The following is a 15,115-nucleotide window of genomic DNA, read 5'->3' as shown; positions in this document are numbered from 1 at the left end:
AGTGTTTTTTAGAGTACCAGTCTCAGGATTTTATATCTTTGGAAAGTTATATCAGGGCAACTATTTTATCTTTAATCATGATAATTCTGAGGCATGCTGCAGCAATACCCTCATTCAGAAGAATGAAAGGACATTTTGGCTTCTTTTTTTTTCTTTTTTCTTTTCCATATTTCTATTTCTAAACCATTTTTACTAAATTTTACATCACGTCATATCCTGACTTTAAAGTTTGTGCAAATTATAATCTCCCACTATTTGTCCCTTTTCCTTTTTCTCTCTATTTTTCTTCCTCCCTCTCTCTTGCACACACCATCCCTCTATTATTGGAAGACTGTCACGGAAACACACACTCCGCTGTAATATAATGCTGTAGTTTGATCCAGACCTCCCATTCATTTGTTTAGCTGTAAAGGTCTATGAAGTTGATATGTGTTTACATATTTGTTCACCCCTTCACTCTTTTCCAGTAACTATGGCTGCTGGCGTGACTTGTGTATGTATGTATGTGTGTGTGTGTGTGTTCTTCCCATTGCTGAATTACACAACTCTTTCCACCCTGGGGCCTGAGAACTGGTCTGATGTGACCTGATGATTTTATTGCAGCTACAGTCCTTTTGAGGACTCTCTCTCACATACACTCACACTCACACTCACAATCACAATCACACACACACACACACACACACACACACACACACACACACACACACACACACACACACACACACACACACACACACACACACACACACACTTAGTTTCCCTCTGTGTCTCTGTCTCTCACTTCCCCCTCTCATTTTTTTTTCTCCCTCCACATCTGTTAATCTGCTCAGGGAATAGCAGCAGACAGAGTTTTCCAAACCTCTGTGCATTTACGTGTCATGCAATTCATCATTGGCAAGTCTTGGACGAGCACACGTTCTGAGAAAATCAGACTTCAGCCCAGAAATGGACCCTGAACTCAAATCATATTATGACTCGCACATCCAGTAGCCGGGAGCTGGAAATAGGTTTATAGCAGGTTTGAGGTTGAGGTGGTCAGCTTATGAAAGAACAAAATTCTTATCTCCATCTTCAAACTGAGAAAATAACCAATTCTTTGCAGAATTCAGATCATATTTACGCTTTTATTTTTTCAAAATTCAATGATTTCCATGGTTGCTGCTTGTAGTTGAGAGCAACAAATATTTAATATTAAGACACAGTCGATGAGTCCGTCAGCTTCACTGTATTTCTCTCACTGTGAGAGTTTCACTGTCTGACTCTGAACAATGTGGCTCGCTACTCGGGCCAAAATGACTCCTTGCATGAATAGAAAGACCCAGGCCAAGCTACTGCCTCTGTTAGGAGAGGCCTCACCATCGCTAACCGCTCAGCCTGCTTCCATTACATCGACACAGAAAAGGATACACTGGTAGAATCAGATATATTATTTTACTCTTACTGGGAGTCTACCCAGTTAACGGATACTTAGTTCTGGTTGCATTTACTGAAAAGGGGAAATGTATGTATTTATGTTACACTATAGTGAGGCCTGATGTATGTATTACTGAATTTTCCTAGCAAATGGTGGACTTGAACGTAAGCCAGTAACATGACTTCTGCTGGCCTTTGCTGAAGGTTAAAAGTCAATCATGCATGGGGCACGCTTGCTCTGTACCAGTAATGTGTGTTTGTTAGTACAGGGCTGTCTGCAAAGCCATTAAAGCCCCGACCCCTGTTTTTAGACCTCGTCATGCCCTCTGGTCTTTGTGTTTCCATCATGGTTAATCTCTGATTGATTGTGACAGGGAACAATAATGGGCACACAGAGAAAGAAAATTCTCTCTGGCTACTTGTCAATCCGTATTAGCTCAACCCGACATCCCTCCAAATCTGTGTGACTGATTGCAATCCATTAGTGAAGATAACATGAAATTTTATGCCATCTCTATTTAAATAGCCACCCTTAATAAAGACTTTATAAGATATAACTAATGTCTTTATTAGTGGTTCAACATTTAGTAAAGCCTTATAGATCAGCAATAAACCGCAATAAGAACAACTTTTAGGTTATTATTACACAAGGTCCGGCTGTTGTTCCTCCCTGTTATCCATGTGTAGAGGATCTAACTTTCTAATAAGTCATTAAATAATTTTCAAACATCAATAAGTTGTTAATAAACTTATATTCGTCCAGTTGCCCTGCAGCTCTTTTCAAAAACCTCAAAGCTTCCAGTGATGTGGTTGTTTTAATGAATTTAAGAGCTATAAAGTGACAAGCAGGAGGAGAGTAAATACCTAGAAGGTGGTACCAAATGTGAATTAAGTTTCGAAGGATTTTGTGTGATTTATTGTTACCATTTTATGAAAAAATAAAGATATGTCTGCACATTAATATGCCCTGAAAATATGAGTAATTGCTTTTTGCCTGGGAAAGCTGTTAAGGAACAATCCCTGAGAAAGAGCTCTTGAATTTATTACTCTGGTAGAAAAAAAAAGGCCTGTGCATGTGCCTGGAGGAAACAGGTGGGGCTGGTGAGATTCAAGCAAGAAAAATTATGTTTGCGTGGAACCAAAACATTATGAGAAAATGGCATTTTAAATAGCATTTCAATATGGCAGACAAGACCAAGGGATAAATTCATCATTTCCTAATTTGGAGTTAAATGTTTTTGCAGATCTGTTACATTTGATTATTTCATGAATATAAAGGCAAATACTGGAGGGATTGCTATGGTTTAAAAAGGGCTCATACAGTTTTGCATGTTATCTTTTTAATAACAATCATGATCAACAAGTCAATCAAAACAATATTACTGCCAAAACAACATCATCTAAATGTCATCTAAAGGCTAGATGACTCTGACCGGGCAAATTTCAAACAGTACAGGGATTCAGAGTCGTTCTCCTGACTCGGAGAAAATGAGGTCTAACTGTACATCCAGCCACTGTCATGTTATGACTCTTCCCCCCCTCCCCCCTCCCTCTTCATTTTTGTTCCATTAGGGCTTCACACTGTAAAAGAGCACCAAAACAAACAGAGACAGAGCAGAGGGAATGAAAGACTGCAGTGTTTTGTGAACACCCGAGTCCTGACTGTACATGTGAGTCCTTGTCAGCTGGCTGGAGTGAAAGGTGACAGGTGAGTTGATAGAGGAGTAGGATTTTTTTTTTAAAGAAGAAAACAGCGACATTTTAAATTATATTACATTTCCTGTTATTGCTGGAGAAAAGTGCTCTGATTTAACTTCCTGGGGATTGTCACCTTGTAAAACATAAGACTTTAGTCAGACATACACTGGATCACATACAACAGGTTAAACTAATTTGTATATGGACAAAGAGGTTTCATTGTCTTTCTAAATCACAAGGAAATGTAACAGTACCCATAGTTTAATGTAATACTGTTTCCATTGTGGATAATGGAGTTACATGTCAATTTCCTTCCCAGTTAGTGAAACAATCACTATATGACAAGTTGCATAAAAGACTAAATCTGCTATTAATGTAAAAGAAATCTCATAAAAACCTGTTGCGCAACAGCTGTTTCCAGTATATTGTTTGATGTCCCAAAAATAATTTGAACCTGTTCGGGATGAAAACTTCCAGTGAATGGCAGCGTGCTGGTGGCTAGTTTCCATCACAATTCTTCCCTTTAATACAGGTCCCCTCTTCTTCTTCTTTTTCTTCTTCTTCTTCTTCTTCTTCCTCTTCTTCTTCTTCTTCTTCTTCTTCTTCTTCTTCTTCTTCTTCTTCTTCTTCTTCTTCTTCTTCTTCTTCTTCTTCCATCGGTTCTAATAGATGCACCGAGGGAAAAAAAAAGGCCATTTCTGCTGGCTGGCCAAAAAAAGGAAAAGCTTGGCCCAACTTCTTTGTTCATTGACTTTCCATTGCAAATCCAACAGGCATTCTCGCTCAGCTCTCCTTTTCCCTGACCACAGCTATGGCTTTGGATACAGCAGCAAGTCTGTCCTTTCTCCTTTTGTGTTTGAAGATAATGCCCACTGTTTGAAGCAAAGGGAACTTAAGGCAAGTTCAAGGAATAGTCTGACCTGAAAGGACTCTTTGACCATTCAGGAGAGCACCGTTAATATTTGTGATTTTTAACAACATAATACTAAGGCTACAAACAAGAAAGCTGAACTATTGACAGTGTAGAAATAGTAACTTTGTGGAATATTTTCTTCAGCTCTGAAGAAGAAAATAGTCTCTTTTAGTCATTGTTAATTAAGCAGCTACATGTTGTTTTTTTCTTTTTGTCATTGACAGCTGCTCTGCTATCTAGCCTTAGTATGTTGTCCATCTTCACAAATACAGATGGAAGTATTTTCAGGTCTTACCTGGATTGAAAGACTAAGTGCGGTTATGTTTGAGTTTGGGTTAAGATTGAAGTTAAACTACTTGTCATCCAGAACTGACTGAGTGGGAGCAAAAGTACAAAACAAGAAAAAAAAAACATGGATCTCAAGTTTTTGAGAGAATTTGCATCCTTAAAAAACATGTGACCTCCAGAGTGGTGTTCAGATCTAAGCCATGAGGCCACAGGATCAGTTTAAGTATTTGTCACAGCTAAGAGTCCAAAAGTCATCAAGCATGTGTTTGGTCTGTACCTGGTAAAATCCTGCCGCACTACCTCGCCTTCATGTCCTCTCAGCTACACTTGCAAGACTTGACGATCATGTTGGAGAGCTGCTCCACTTTTGGGGTTCGTCCAGAGTAGTAGAGTATAGTGAGGGGTTCCAGGTCTTGAGGGACACAGCAGGGGGAGGCGGATGCCTCTGGATTCAAAGTGTTGTACAGGCTCAGCAGCTATTGAAAAGCACAGTGGGGAGAAAAAAAAACAACAACTTTGTTTCATGTGGTATTTACAGTTGTGCTTTGAACTGTATTGTACACATGTATGATGAGAGACAAAGTGTTTGTAATTTGCTGGCTAATTTAAATCAACATCATAGAAATATCTGTAAATACTGAGACATAGAATTGAGGTGCATTACAGAGATCATTAATGATCAAATAAACAATTTTCTATCTATTTAATTTCAGATTTTCTCAAAGATTAAAGTCGACAAAAGGCTGTCTGCTTATCTAAACGTGTTTGCCAGATAGGATCTTCTTTTGTACATGTACGTGTAACCATGTAGTTCAAGTGTGGCGTCAATAACCAAAACAATAAAATGAAAGAGGTTTAAAAACTGACCTCATTACCCAGCTTAGTAATAAACTACACAATAAATAGTTTTATAAGGATTGTTTCTTCAGTACAAGGTAATTCCAAACAAAACTGTTCTGAGGGAGGAATGTGGACATTGCTTCTGTAGACTTGCTGTTGAATTGTTGGGTTCTTCTCTATAATGTTGTCGGTTCTATTGTAAGGAGTTTGCTATGTTCAGGGCGCTGGCATAACTTGTGTTGTGATTTGATGCTATATAAATAAAATTGAACTGAATAAAGTGTGACAGAAATTGTGAGCAGAGTTGGTTTTCTTTCTCTCAATGTCCTTTTGGTTGGAATATCAATACTCTCAGGCCCCATTTTGGATCTGATCTCCCTTTTTTAGCAAATAAACTTTCACATGTCAGCTTCTGTGGATTCGTGCCAGATTTAGTGCCTTTTGGGCCCATGAAGACCTCCACACAAGTGTTCCAAAGGTGGACATCTCAAAATCTGGACCAATAAAACTGAATGGGAATTTACGACTTGAGGTAAATGACAAAATATGTTTATGCTTTGTTGTAATTTTTACTGCTTAAAGCCTCACAAACTTTCCCTGCGAGGTCCGTCTTACCGAGCTGTGCGTTGTGTCTGAGCTCCTCAGGTAAGGGCAGGGCCCCGAGCAGTAATTGGCATCGTAACCACTGGGCTCATGAATCCACTTCCAGTCCAAATCACGCCGGAAATCAATGTGGAGCCGGCGAACACAGCAGCTCTCTTCTGTGTTTCTGTGATGAGGATATACAACAGATGTACAGTTATAAGATTAACACCATCTAAGAAAAATCTTTCAAAAGTACTATCTACTAGGACTTAATGCAACCCTTACGAGAAACAGTAGTTTGTGTCCAGCGCTCTCTTTCGTCTGCGTGTGGACTGAGTGTCCAAGCGGTGGGGCGGGATCATCATTAGGATGAGGTGAGGCAGATACTGTTCCTTTCTCTTCTTTAGATGATCCAGATCCAGGCGACTGTGCTCCTCATCTCCATCAACGCCTGAGTCATAAACATGATTGAAGCAGCCATTAACTATTATGGTATTTTTCTTTGTCTCCATTTTGACATTTAATTAGCAAATTTATTGAGCTTGAAACTGCCATCCCTGTTACTCTCTTACATAATGCAGAAATGAGAGCACTAAGAAAAAAGAGAAAAAAATAGAACTGAGCCAAAAGTTTTATAAGGCAACAGTTTACCTACAATAAACGTCAATGCAATTAACTATACAATTCAATATAAGAAAACAACCAACAACACCTCTAATTAAACCATTTCATACCAAACTCCCTAAAAAGAGAACTATACAAATAATCTTGGATTATATACCAGAATTAAGGCATGTTTTGTGAATATGACCAAAGAATGCAATAACACCCATTTAAACTGGGGTAGGAATGATAAAATGGTTGACAGCAAGAATTAATTAACATGTACATTTACTAGATCGAAACGAGCGACTAACATCTGGTATAAATAATTCTGGCAAAATGCCGTTGAATCCCACCTCTAAACTTCACCTCCAGCACCTCGTTTTCATTGTCGATGATGTCACCATTTGGGTTGAAGGTGTGGCAGGGGCAGTGCACACTGATTTCCAAACCCAGATTTGAGCCTGACGGCAAACAATCATGGGAAGGAGTACTGTCATTCTCATTTCAACTTGTAACAGAAATCCATGTCACGTTTCTGAATTTCAACCTGGGGTGATTACAATTTATGAAAGCTTATGCAACAAGCTATTATTAATCCCAATGATAGTTTAAAAAAAAATCATAAATCCTAATGATAGTTTGTGGAAACAATTGCTGATTGCTATGAAATGAGGTGACCTCAGTCTCACCTCTATTGATCAGCCACTCCCGCACTGTTTCAGTCACGTCGAAGGAGACCCACTCTGGAGTACCTTTGGTCAGCACATTCCTGGCTCCAATGTAACGTTGTTTCCTGATGTGCTCATTTGGCCTCACAATCTGCAAGGTAATAATAAGGTTTCTCTCAATACTGAAATAAACAAAACAGGGCAGAAGAGAGCGGACTCAGCATCTCTAAACATCCAGCATGAATTCAAATCACTTAGGGGTGGGTCAGGGTCATTAAGAAAAAAAAAAATAGTTTATGCGACTGTTTTATTTCCCATGTTTATAAGGGTGCATGGTAATAATGTATTAGTACCGTTGCCAGAAAGTGGCAGTAATGCACCAAACTGTTTGCCAACCACCATTATTAAGCGGAGAAGAAAACATGCAACGAGCAGCTCCGGTACAACGTGTTACGGTGTGACATTACATTACAGGATTAGATACAGCCGAAACCTGCAAAAAAAATACCAATACAGTACCAAGTTATGTTTGAAAATCCTGAAAAAGTAAACAAAGTGACGAGCAGTGCAAACTCTGCCAGGTAAATCTACCACAGGTGTGCGCAGTCATTTGAGAGAGAGGCCCCGAGCGGACGGTGCACCCGCACATCGACAATCAAAGGCTAACTTTGACACCAGATCAGGAAGTTTGATGTTCGACGTGCAGAGGAAACAGCGGCCCTCATCTCCAAAAAAGGTAGCCTAAGACATGCTTCTCATCGGCTTTGTCAAATAGGAGGGTTTTTTAAAGTTCGATGGCATTTGTGTCCGATTTTACGCGCGAGTGAATCGCTCCTCTCTCGGTTGTGCGTTCGCGCGCGGCGGCGGCGGCGGCGGGGGGGGGGTCTTCCAATTGATAATCGAATCATTTCTAGCGAATATCGTTTACTATATTTGCTTGAAATGTCCACACCGTCAACATACACACCCAACAGACGCGGACCAACATTTGCTTACAGCTGGAGACATTTCTGTCCCCTTGATACATGCAAGTAATGTTCACTCTTCTTTTAACTCGGTTTGCCTCTCCTTTTTGGGGAAATGTCTCTGGCAATTTACCTTTCTACTTTCTTCACTCATCCAGTTGCTAACTTTGCCTGTATATTGCTTGTTGTTGGTGGGAGCAATGTTGCTGAGAGCAGTAATGTCAAACCATACAGCAAATGTGTGTCCCAAAACCAAACCAATAAGCTAAAAGTCATGATTTTGCAGTTGCTGGTTTGTCACCTTAAGCAACCCGTTTCACATTATATTATTAGATATTTTATTCCTCCACACAATAAAACATATGAAATCTGATTACAAAACAACAACACATGCATGGAGTTTTTGGTTGGAGGTGTTTCAAAATCAAAGGAACTAATTAACAAGTCTAACAAGGGAGGTGGGGCCAGCTTCACAAGGAACTTTTTAACTTGTCTGTAATATTAGATCAGTCTTAATTTTCTTTCCAGTTAATTTAAAGATTGTTAGACAGTTTCACAAAAGTAAAAATGTACTTTTTCTTGGCATTTTCTTCACTGTAATAGCAAGGCAGAACTAAAAGTCAATCAGTGATATGGGCTGACCATTGATACCAAATGTTTCAAAGAAACAAAAGGCACGGATCATAAATTGTGGTTTGCAAACAATATTTAGTAGGTGGTGTGAAAGGACAGTCTTTAGACACTACAGTGACTGTGTTTTCATCTGTCCAGGGAGCCTGGCTAAGGAGTGAGCAGAAACACTGAAACCTGCTACTTCAAGATGATACATCATCCCAGCTCTGCTACAGGTCTGTACTGCTCTGAGATTTTCTGGTACCGGAGATGTTTATATTTATACTCTTTACTTAACTGTTCCTGAAAAACTTTCTTGGAACTTTGGAATTATTCTAAAAGACACTTCTGCTAAAGTGAACTGAATTTATGGCAAATTAGTTAAAATTATCAAGGTCAACACCCTGCTTTAAATTAAGATGTCTATTTTGAAGGCTGATCGTAGTTGGAGCAAAGCTATAGTCACAGTCTGCGTTCGTCGGCCCCGTCTGGAATAAATAGCAAAACAATGCACATGTACCCTCTCGTGTGTTTGGATGAATCAGACTTGGGATTTGACACTTCGGTTGTGTTTCCTCTTGTGTTTGAAACTGGTGGTGAAAATGTTTTTTATCTGTTGGGATGAGAGCACCTGCCCGTGCTGCTGTCGTACACAACACTGACCACCAGATTAAGGCCTTCTGCACATACAGACGTGCTAGTGTACAAAACCTCTGTAATTTCTGGCTTAGTGGTGTGATGTTGGTGTGAATCTTCTTGCATTACAAGCATATTCTGCTGATGTGAGATTTACATTACGAATTGTTGCAACACATTTCACTGGAAAAAAGTAACAGAGTTGATGTTGAACAATACCCACAGTATTATGTGTGTGTGTGTGGGGGGGGGGAATAATGTTAACTACAACTTGTGTGTTTCATCATTTTAGCACTCAGCAGACCAGAGTTGTTTTTCAAAAGCTTAATGGACTTGACATGCTGTTTTCAAAACAAAGTCCTCTGGAATTGGGACTATATTCGATCTGGACAACTTGTACTGTAGTAACAGTGTCTTTGTTCTGCAAACATTCTGCTGGCTTGCTGTGATTTTTAGCTTTGGCTGTTACCTGCAACCACAATCTTGTTGTGATTGGTTCTTTTTGTCAGTAAGGGCCTGAAATAATATTTTTGAGAACTAACCAGCTGATTTACAATAAGTTCTAGACAGACTATAAATTCAGTGTAGTTATATTCTTTTGTACAAAGATTACATCCAGGGGAAAAATAAGATTTGGCTTCTTGTCCTTGACAAGCTTTGACATTGATCTGGGTAGAAGGACAAGGAAACGGTACCTTTACACACCTGGTAGAGCTCAATCCGCTGTTCATTCCTCTTTGCATTTGAGTTTGGGACCTTGAGAGCTCGAAACTCTGCTCTGAAGAGGTTGGTTGAGTTCCTTTCCATGGCGGAGACGTTGAAACGGAAAACCTTCGAGGTGATGCCTTTCGGGCAGTAAAGTAGGTCATCTGCAACAAAGACAAGGAAAAAAAAAAGCTTGGAAATTTCTGCAGTGTATAGTCACGGACACACTTTGTGAAACTCCCTCAAAGTTGACAGGACAGAAGTTCTCGGATGTAGAAGGTGACAGTGAACCAGACTGGACTCAAAAATGAAGCAATTCTGACATAATAACTTTCATAATTTTGATTTCTAAATGAGTTCTGTAAAAAGACCCTAAATATTAGTCTTTATTGTATTATATTGTACGCTTGTGTCTGAGCTTGACATTAGAAAGCATGAATATACAACATTTAAATAAAAGGTACAGTACTTGGTTGACTGATAGCCCAATGTGAGATGTCAGTAAGCATCATAATTTCACACTCTAGATCATATTTTCACCCTCTTATCTTATTCATAACTCAATTGATCTTGGACCCACTGACTTTTAGTGGCTGGCACTACATTTATCAACCCACAGTGAATAATTAGTGTTGCCTGCCTTATCAGAATTCCTTTGTGTCTCTCTAACACACTTTGTCTATATTTGGTGGAAATGAAAATGCTGTAATTGAAATAGCAATATCATTGAGCTCAGTATGACGTTACCTCTCTGGTATCTGCGTATCAAAGGCTCCGCTTTTCTCAGTCCCACTGACAACTTTTTGGACCTGAGCACTCTCTGACCATGAGGACTTCTCCACAAACCAACCTCAGTCATTGACATATGCCAGATCGTCTCTGCAGACCATGCTATAAAAGGAAATCTTTCCCATGTTTGCTGTCCAGCCGCTCAATGCAGCAATTTCTAGCAGCTTTTTTGCTTCATTTGCACCTGTCACGGACTCATGGTGGTTCGCAGAGTTGCCTCAGTTTACCTTCAAAGAAAAAGTATGTTTGCCCACATTAACCAGGGTAAAGTGAGTGATGCCACTGGCACAGAGTCAGAAGCTGATTCCACAAAGCCTGTCTTCTAGTCCTGCTATTCCTCGTAGGGCAACACGTGAAGGTGACCATGGCCTGTCACCACTGGCTTCAGTCACAGCCTACTGATTTTACCCAATCTTCAAGGAATAGTTTCATGTTTTTTTTAAATATTATAATTCACTTTCTTGCTGAGATTTGGGCGATAACACTGATATCATTGTTGTGTTTGTATGGTAAATATGAGGGTATTGACTGAAATCCAGGAGAAACAGCCAGGTAGTGAAATCTGCATACCAGCACCTGATTGGGACAAATGCCTTCAAGTGTTATGAAAACATTTTATTGTAAAGAAAACCATGTAACCATGACAACAAAGCTTCCCTAACTTTCATGAACTAGTTTGGTCATTTTATTACAAATAATGTTAACGCACTTGTTTTAAGGCAAACCATGAGCAATCCCTGGACCTAACCCAGCTCTATTTGTACCATCGCGTTGTCACCTCATAAAAGAGATTTAGTGTTATTCTTCAAAAAGGGATTTGTAACACTAACAGGCCGGGACATTAGATCAGAAAATGCTCTGTGTCGTTCTGGAGGGCATTGACTAATGACGTGTTCTGCTGTTTAAAGTGGAGCACTTGTTGGAGAGAAATTGGACACATCTTTTGAAAACTACTATGTAGAGGCTTTGGATCAGTTAAAACCTGAATAGATTTGTCCAAAATGTAAGGAAACTATATGATGTGCATCCTTTTTGGAAGATGACCTGTTTGTCATTGTCTTTGCTTTGCTTGAGCTCTTGATAAAATGACTGAAAGCAGTATTTGATCAAAATCACATTAGCTAGTTTTGGTTAGGTGACTTAATATATGCTTGTGGACACACAAGGCATTTTTGCTTTTTTCTCTGCCTTTTTCCCTTTGTTTTTCTTCTAATTACATGAGGTTACATTAAAAGAAAATGAAGACATTATCTTCTTTAAGGGTGAGTCATACCATATCATTCGGAATAAACTGTATAATTTATAATCTGATTGAAAAAATGAATATCATGGTAATGGCAATATTTGACGTACTGTAATGACATCACACTGTTGGGGAACGTTACAGTGTGACGCACATTACTGATGTAGCTTACGCACAGCAACAACAAACATGGCTGAAAGCAACTCCACGGTGGAGTTCATTGCAAAAAAGAGAGCGACTTCAGTAGAGTGGTAAAACAAACTACGGTAAGATGTCAATTTACACGGAATATTTGAAGTTAAACTGTTGCCTTTATGTTGATATTTGAAACTTTAACACTTATTTTGTTGAAATTGTATGTTCTTAAAATATATGTTCGAAAAATGTTGTTATATCAACAAGAATATTGTTATGGAAGAAAGACCCTAAAATATCGTGATGTTATTTTATGGCCATATTGCCCACCAACTTGTCTTCTTCATCCAGCTGTTATGTAAAATGTAGATCTGTCTTTCGTACCTCAGTGTGGCTCTGAATCCAGCAATGAGCACATCAACTCGAGGCACCTACCGCCTGACGTTTTTGTCAAAACCATTTTGTTAGATTCAAAACAGAACATTGCTGAGGGAAAATAGGTCTTTTGAGAAACACCTGTTGATTTCAAAGGGACTGTGATGCAACGGTCTTGGCTTTGCTCTCGACCGTGAGGCCCTCTCCGGCTCTCGCGCACGCACAGCATTTATCCTATTCTACTTTCTCAGTAATCCAGACTCCGTCAGACCACAATGCCGCTCGAGTCTCCTGCAAACACTGACACATGTCGTTCTCAGCACTGACACATGTCGTTCTCAGAACCAGTTTTCCACATCCAGTTCATAGCTTTTAATTCTACAGGGGAAATAATTGTGTCAAATAGAGGTTTAAGTCACTTAAAGAGGAAAGAATGTGAGCCAAACCAGCCTTCACTGACTATTTTTAACAAATATTTAACTTCAAAATAAAGCTTATTATAAACCGAGCAGTGAAATGTTACCTACTGGCATAGTGGAGTCATTCAGGTTTAAGGCTCAGTTTCACACTCAATTTAGCAAAGTTAAACCTGAGCACTGCAGTGAGTGATCTCATTCTCCTGGGCCACCCGTGTCTGTGTGTGTGAGGGCTTCATGGAACCCCACTCCCCCCACGCAGACAGACTCCATGGGAGAGAGACATCCCTCTATCCAGGCTAATGGGGAGGTCCTGCCATCATCTGACTATTCCTGTCCACCTCTGTTAACTTTTCCTACTCCTTCTCCTGAAGGCATCCCCATCCGCCTGGGCAGATGTCCCTCTCATTTGGACCTAACTGGAAAGGAAATGGCAACATCTGGGAAGAGGGACATGATCCATAGAAGGGGAGGGGGGGAAACAAGAGGAAGAAGAGTAGAGTCAGGAGTAGGAGGAGAGTGATTTCCTGGAACACAGGTTCAGACTTTAAACAGTTTGGTGAACACTGAAGAAAGAAAGCTTATCTTCTAGTTCAGTGCACTTCAAGTTCAGCTTTCAGTTTTACAAAACCTAAAGAGCTTTGACATGTTTTTTTTTGTTTTTTTTTACAGGTTTACAAGATAATAGGAGAGAAAAAGGCCCTGTTAGCTCAGAAATGTGTTTGGCTTATTCTTTGATTCAGATCCTCAGTGTGTTGAAATAAAAAAAAAAAAAGTGCAGATGTTTCTCTGGACTCACCTTGAGTTTGAGTTTACTTTGTGTTTGAGATGATTATGAGGCATCACTATACTTGCATATGACTATAACTAGTCAGGACATTTTAGGTGAAATAGGAGACAACTTGTGTCTGGTAGTTAAACATTTCACAAATGAAAGGTATTTGCATTTCTCTTGCAAGGGTTCTGAATTTTGGATGGAAAGAAGCTAGAATTTATTATTATATTTTTAAACTCGGTGATAAGACTCAGGTTTGCTATTACAAGGCTGAAATATCATTAGTCATCATTAATGACATAATTTAGCTGTAGTTCTGACAAGGGTGCAGCTGACCGGCTTAGGCTTTAGGCATACACTCTTTATTTTGTGCATAATTACGCACCATGGACACGCTGATTGCTGGCACGAAAACGAGAAAGTAATAGCAAGTGGGCCGGCTAAAAAAAAAAAGAAAAGTGTAATACTTACTGCTCTCTGGCGGCCCGTAGACCATGTTGAATTTGTATATCTCTTTGGCGTAGTACTCTGTCTCTGTGTTGTCCTGACCGCAACTCTGCTGCCGGTCCCTCCCCAGCTCCTCCAGTAGCTCCTTGGTGCTGTTATACAATGCTTGGATTTGATAAGGGATTTTACTCGGTCCGAGGGAGTGCGGAGGACTGGTCAGTCGGAGTTTGCTCAGAATTTGACCTCGTATCGCCTCGACCCTCTTCCTCTTCACATGGTCAATATCCACGGTGGCACAAGTTGACAGGGATGAGCTCAGTGTCGCGCAGTTGAGGAGGAGGACAAACAGTAAAGCCTTACCCAAATGCATCTTTCTCAATGCATTTGGTTCGCTCGGTAGATGAAATGTGCAGATTCACAGCGCGGACTCCCGAGGTCCGTGTCAACCAGCCTTTAAATCAAATCAAACTGATAATAAACCCTGCTTTAACTTCCTTGGCAACTAATGATGAAAAACTCCTCGCTCAATTCTCGTGGCAGTCCCTTTTGTTGTCAGCAGAAATCCAGGTTTGTGCTCTCCCCATTAGACAACGCTCACTTTAAAGTCCCGAACAGACACCCTCCCGCATATATGAAATTCATCCGGTACAAATATACTTTTCTTTTGCATACTTGTGCGCAATCCAGCAGACTTAAATCGTCCCCCGGCTCGGCATATCTCTCCTCTTGTCTGTCTCATTAAAATCTAGAGCCTCTTATTTGTCTGTGGAGGAGGCAGACCGCAGGCTGTCACGTTAACGAGGTATGTGCGACTTTGAGCGGTCGGTATGGGCTCACAGGAGTTTTATACCGCTCGTTTCTGACGTTTGATGGAGGAGGGACCGCAGGCACCCGGGAGCGCCCAAATCATAACGGGGCTCAATGCGATGCACTGGTCGTCAACTTTGACATAACAAACATGTTTTTTTGTTGTTTTTTTAAAGACAAGTGTGCCATTTTTTGT

The 15,115-nt window shown here is 40.0% G+C and overlaps 1 protein-coding gene across 1 annotated transcript; it reads right to left on the bottom strand.

The window, feature by feature from the left end:
- Nucleotides 1-2,739: 2,739 nt before the first annotated feature.
- LOC138619844 (transforming growth factor beta-3 proprotein-like) lies at nucleotides 2,740-14,913 on the bottom strand. The gene is made up of 7 exons (XM_069696649.1): nucleotides 14,137-14,913; nucleotides 9,933-10,096; nucleotides 7,036-7,165; nucleotides 6,700-6,807; nucleotides 6,026-6,191; nucleotides 5,771-5,924; nucleotides 2,740-4,791 (listed from the first exon to the last, which is right to left on the bottom strand). Exons 1-7 carry the CDS (start codon nucleotides 14,480-14,482, stop codon nucleotides 4,633-4,635), a joined length of 1,227 nt encoding a protein of 408 aa, XP_069552750.1. The 5' UTR covers nucleotides 14,483-14,913; the 3' UTR covers nucleotides 2,740-4,632.
- Between the last annotated feature and the right edge of the window lie 202 nt (nucleotides 14,914-15,115).

This window comes from Brachyistius frenatus, unplaced genomic scaffold (assembly GCF_029030835.1).
Source record: "Brachyistius frenatus isolate BFR_SWC_R1_liver_20210118 unplaced genomic scaffold, ASM2903083v1 Contig_21, whole genome shotgun sequence".
NCBI lineage: Eukaryota > Metazoa > Chordata > Actinopteri > Embiotocidae > Brachyistius > Brachyistius frenatus.
This window is presented reverse-complemented; position numbering and strand designations above follow the sequence as displayed.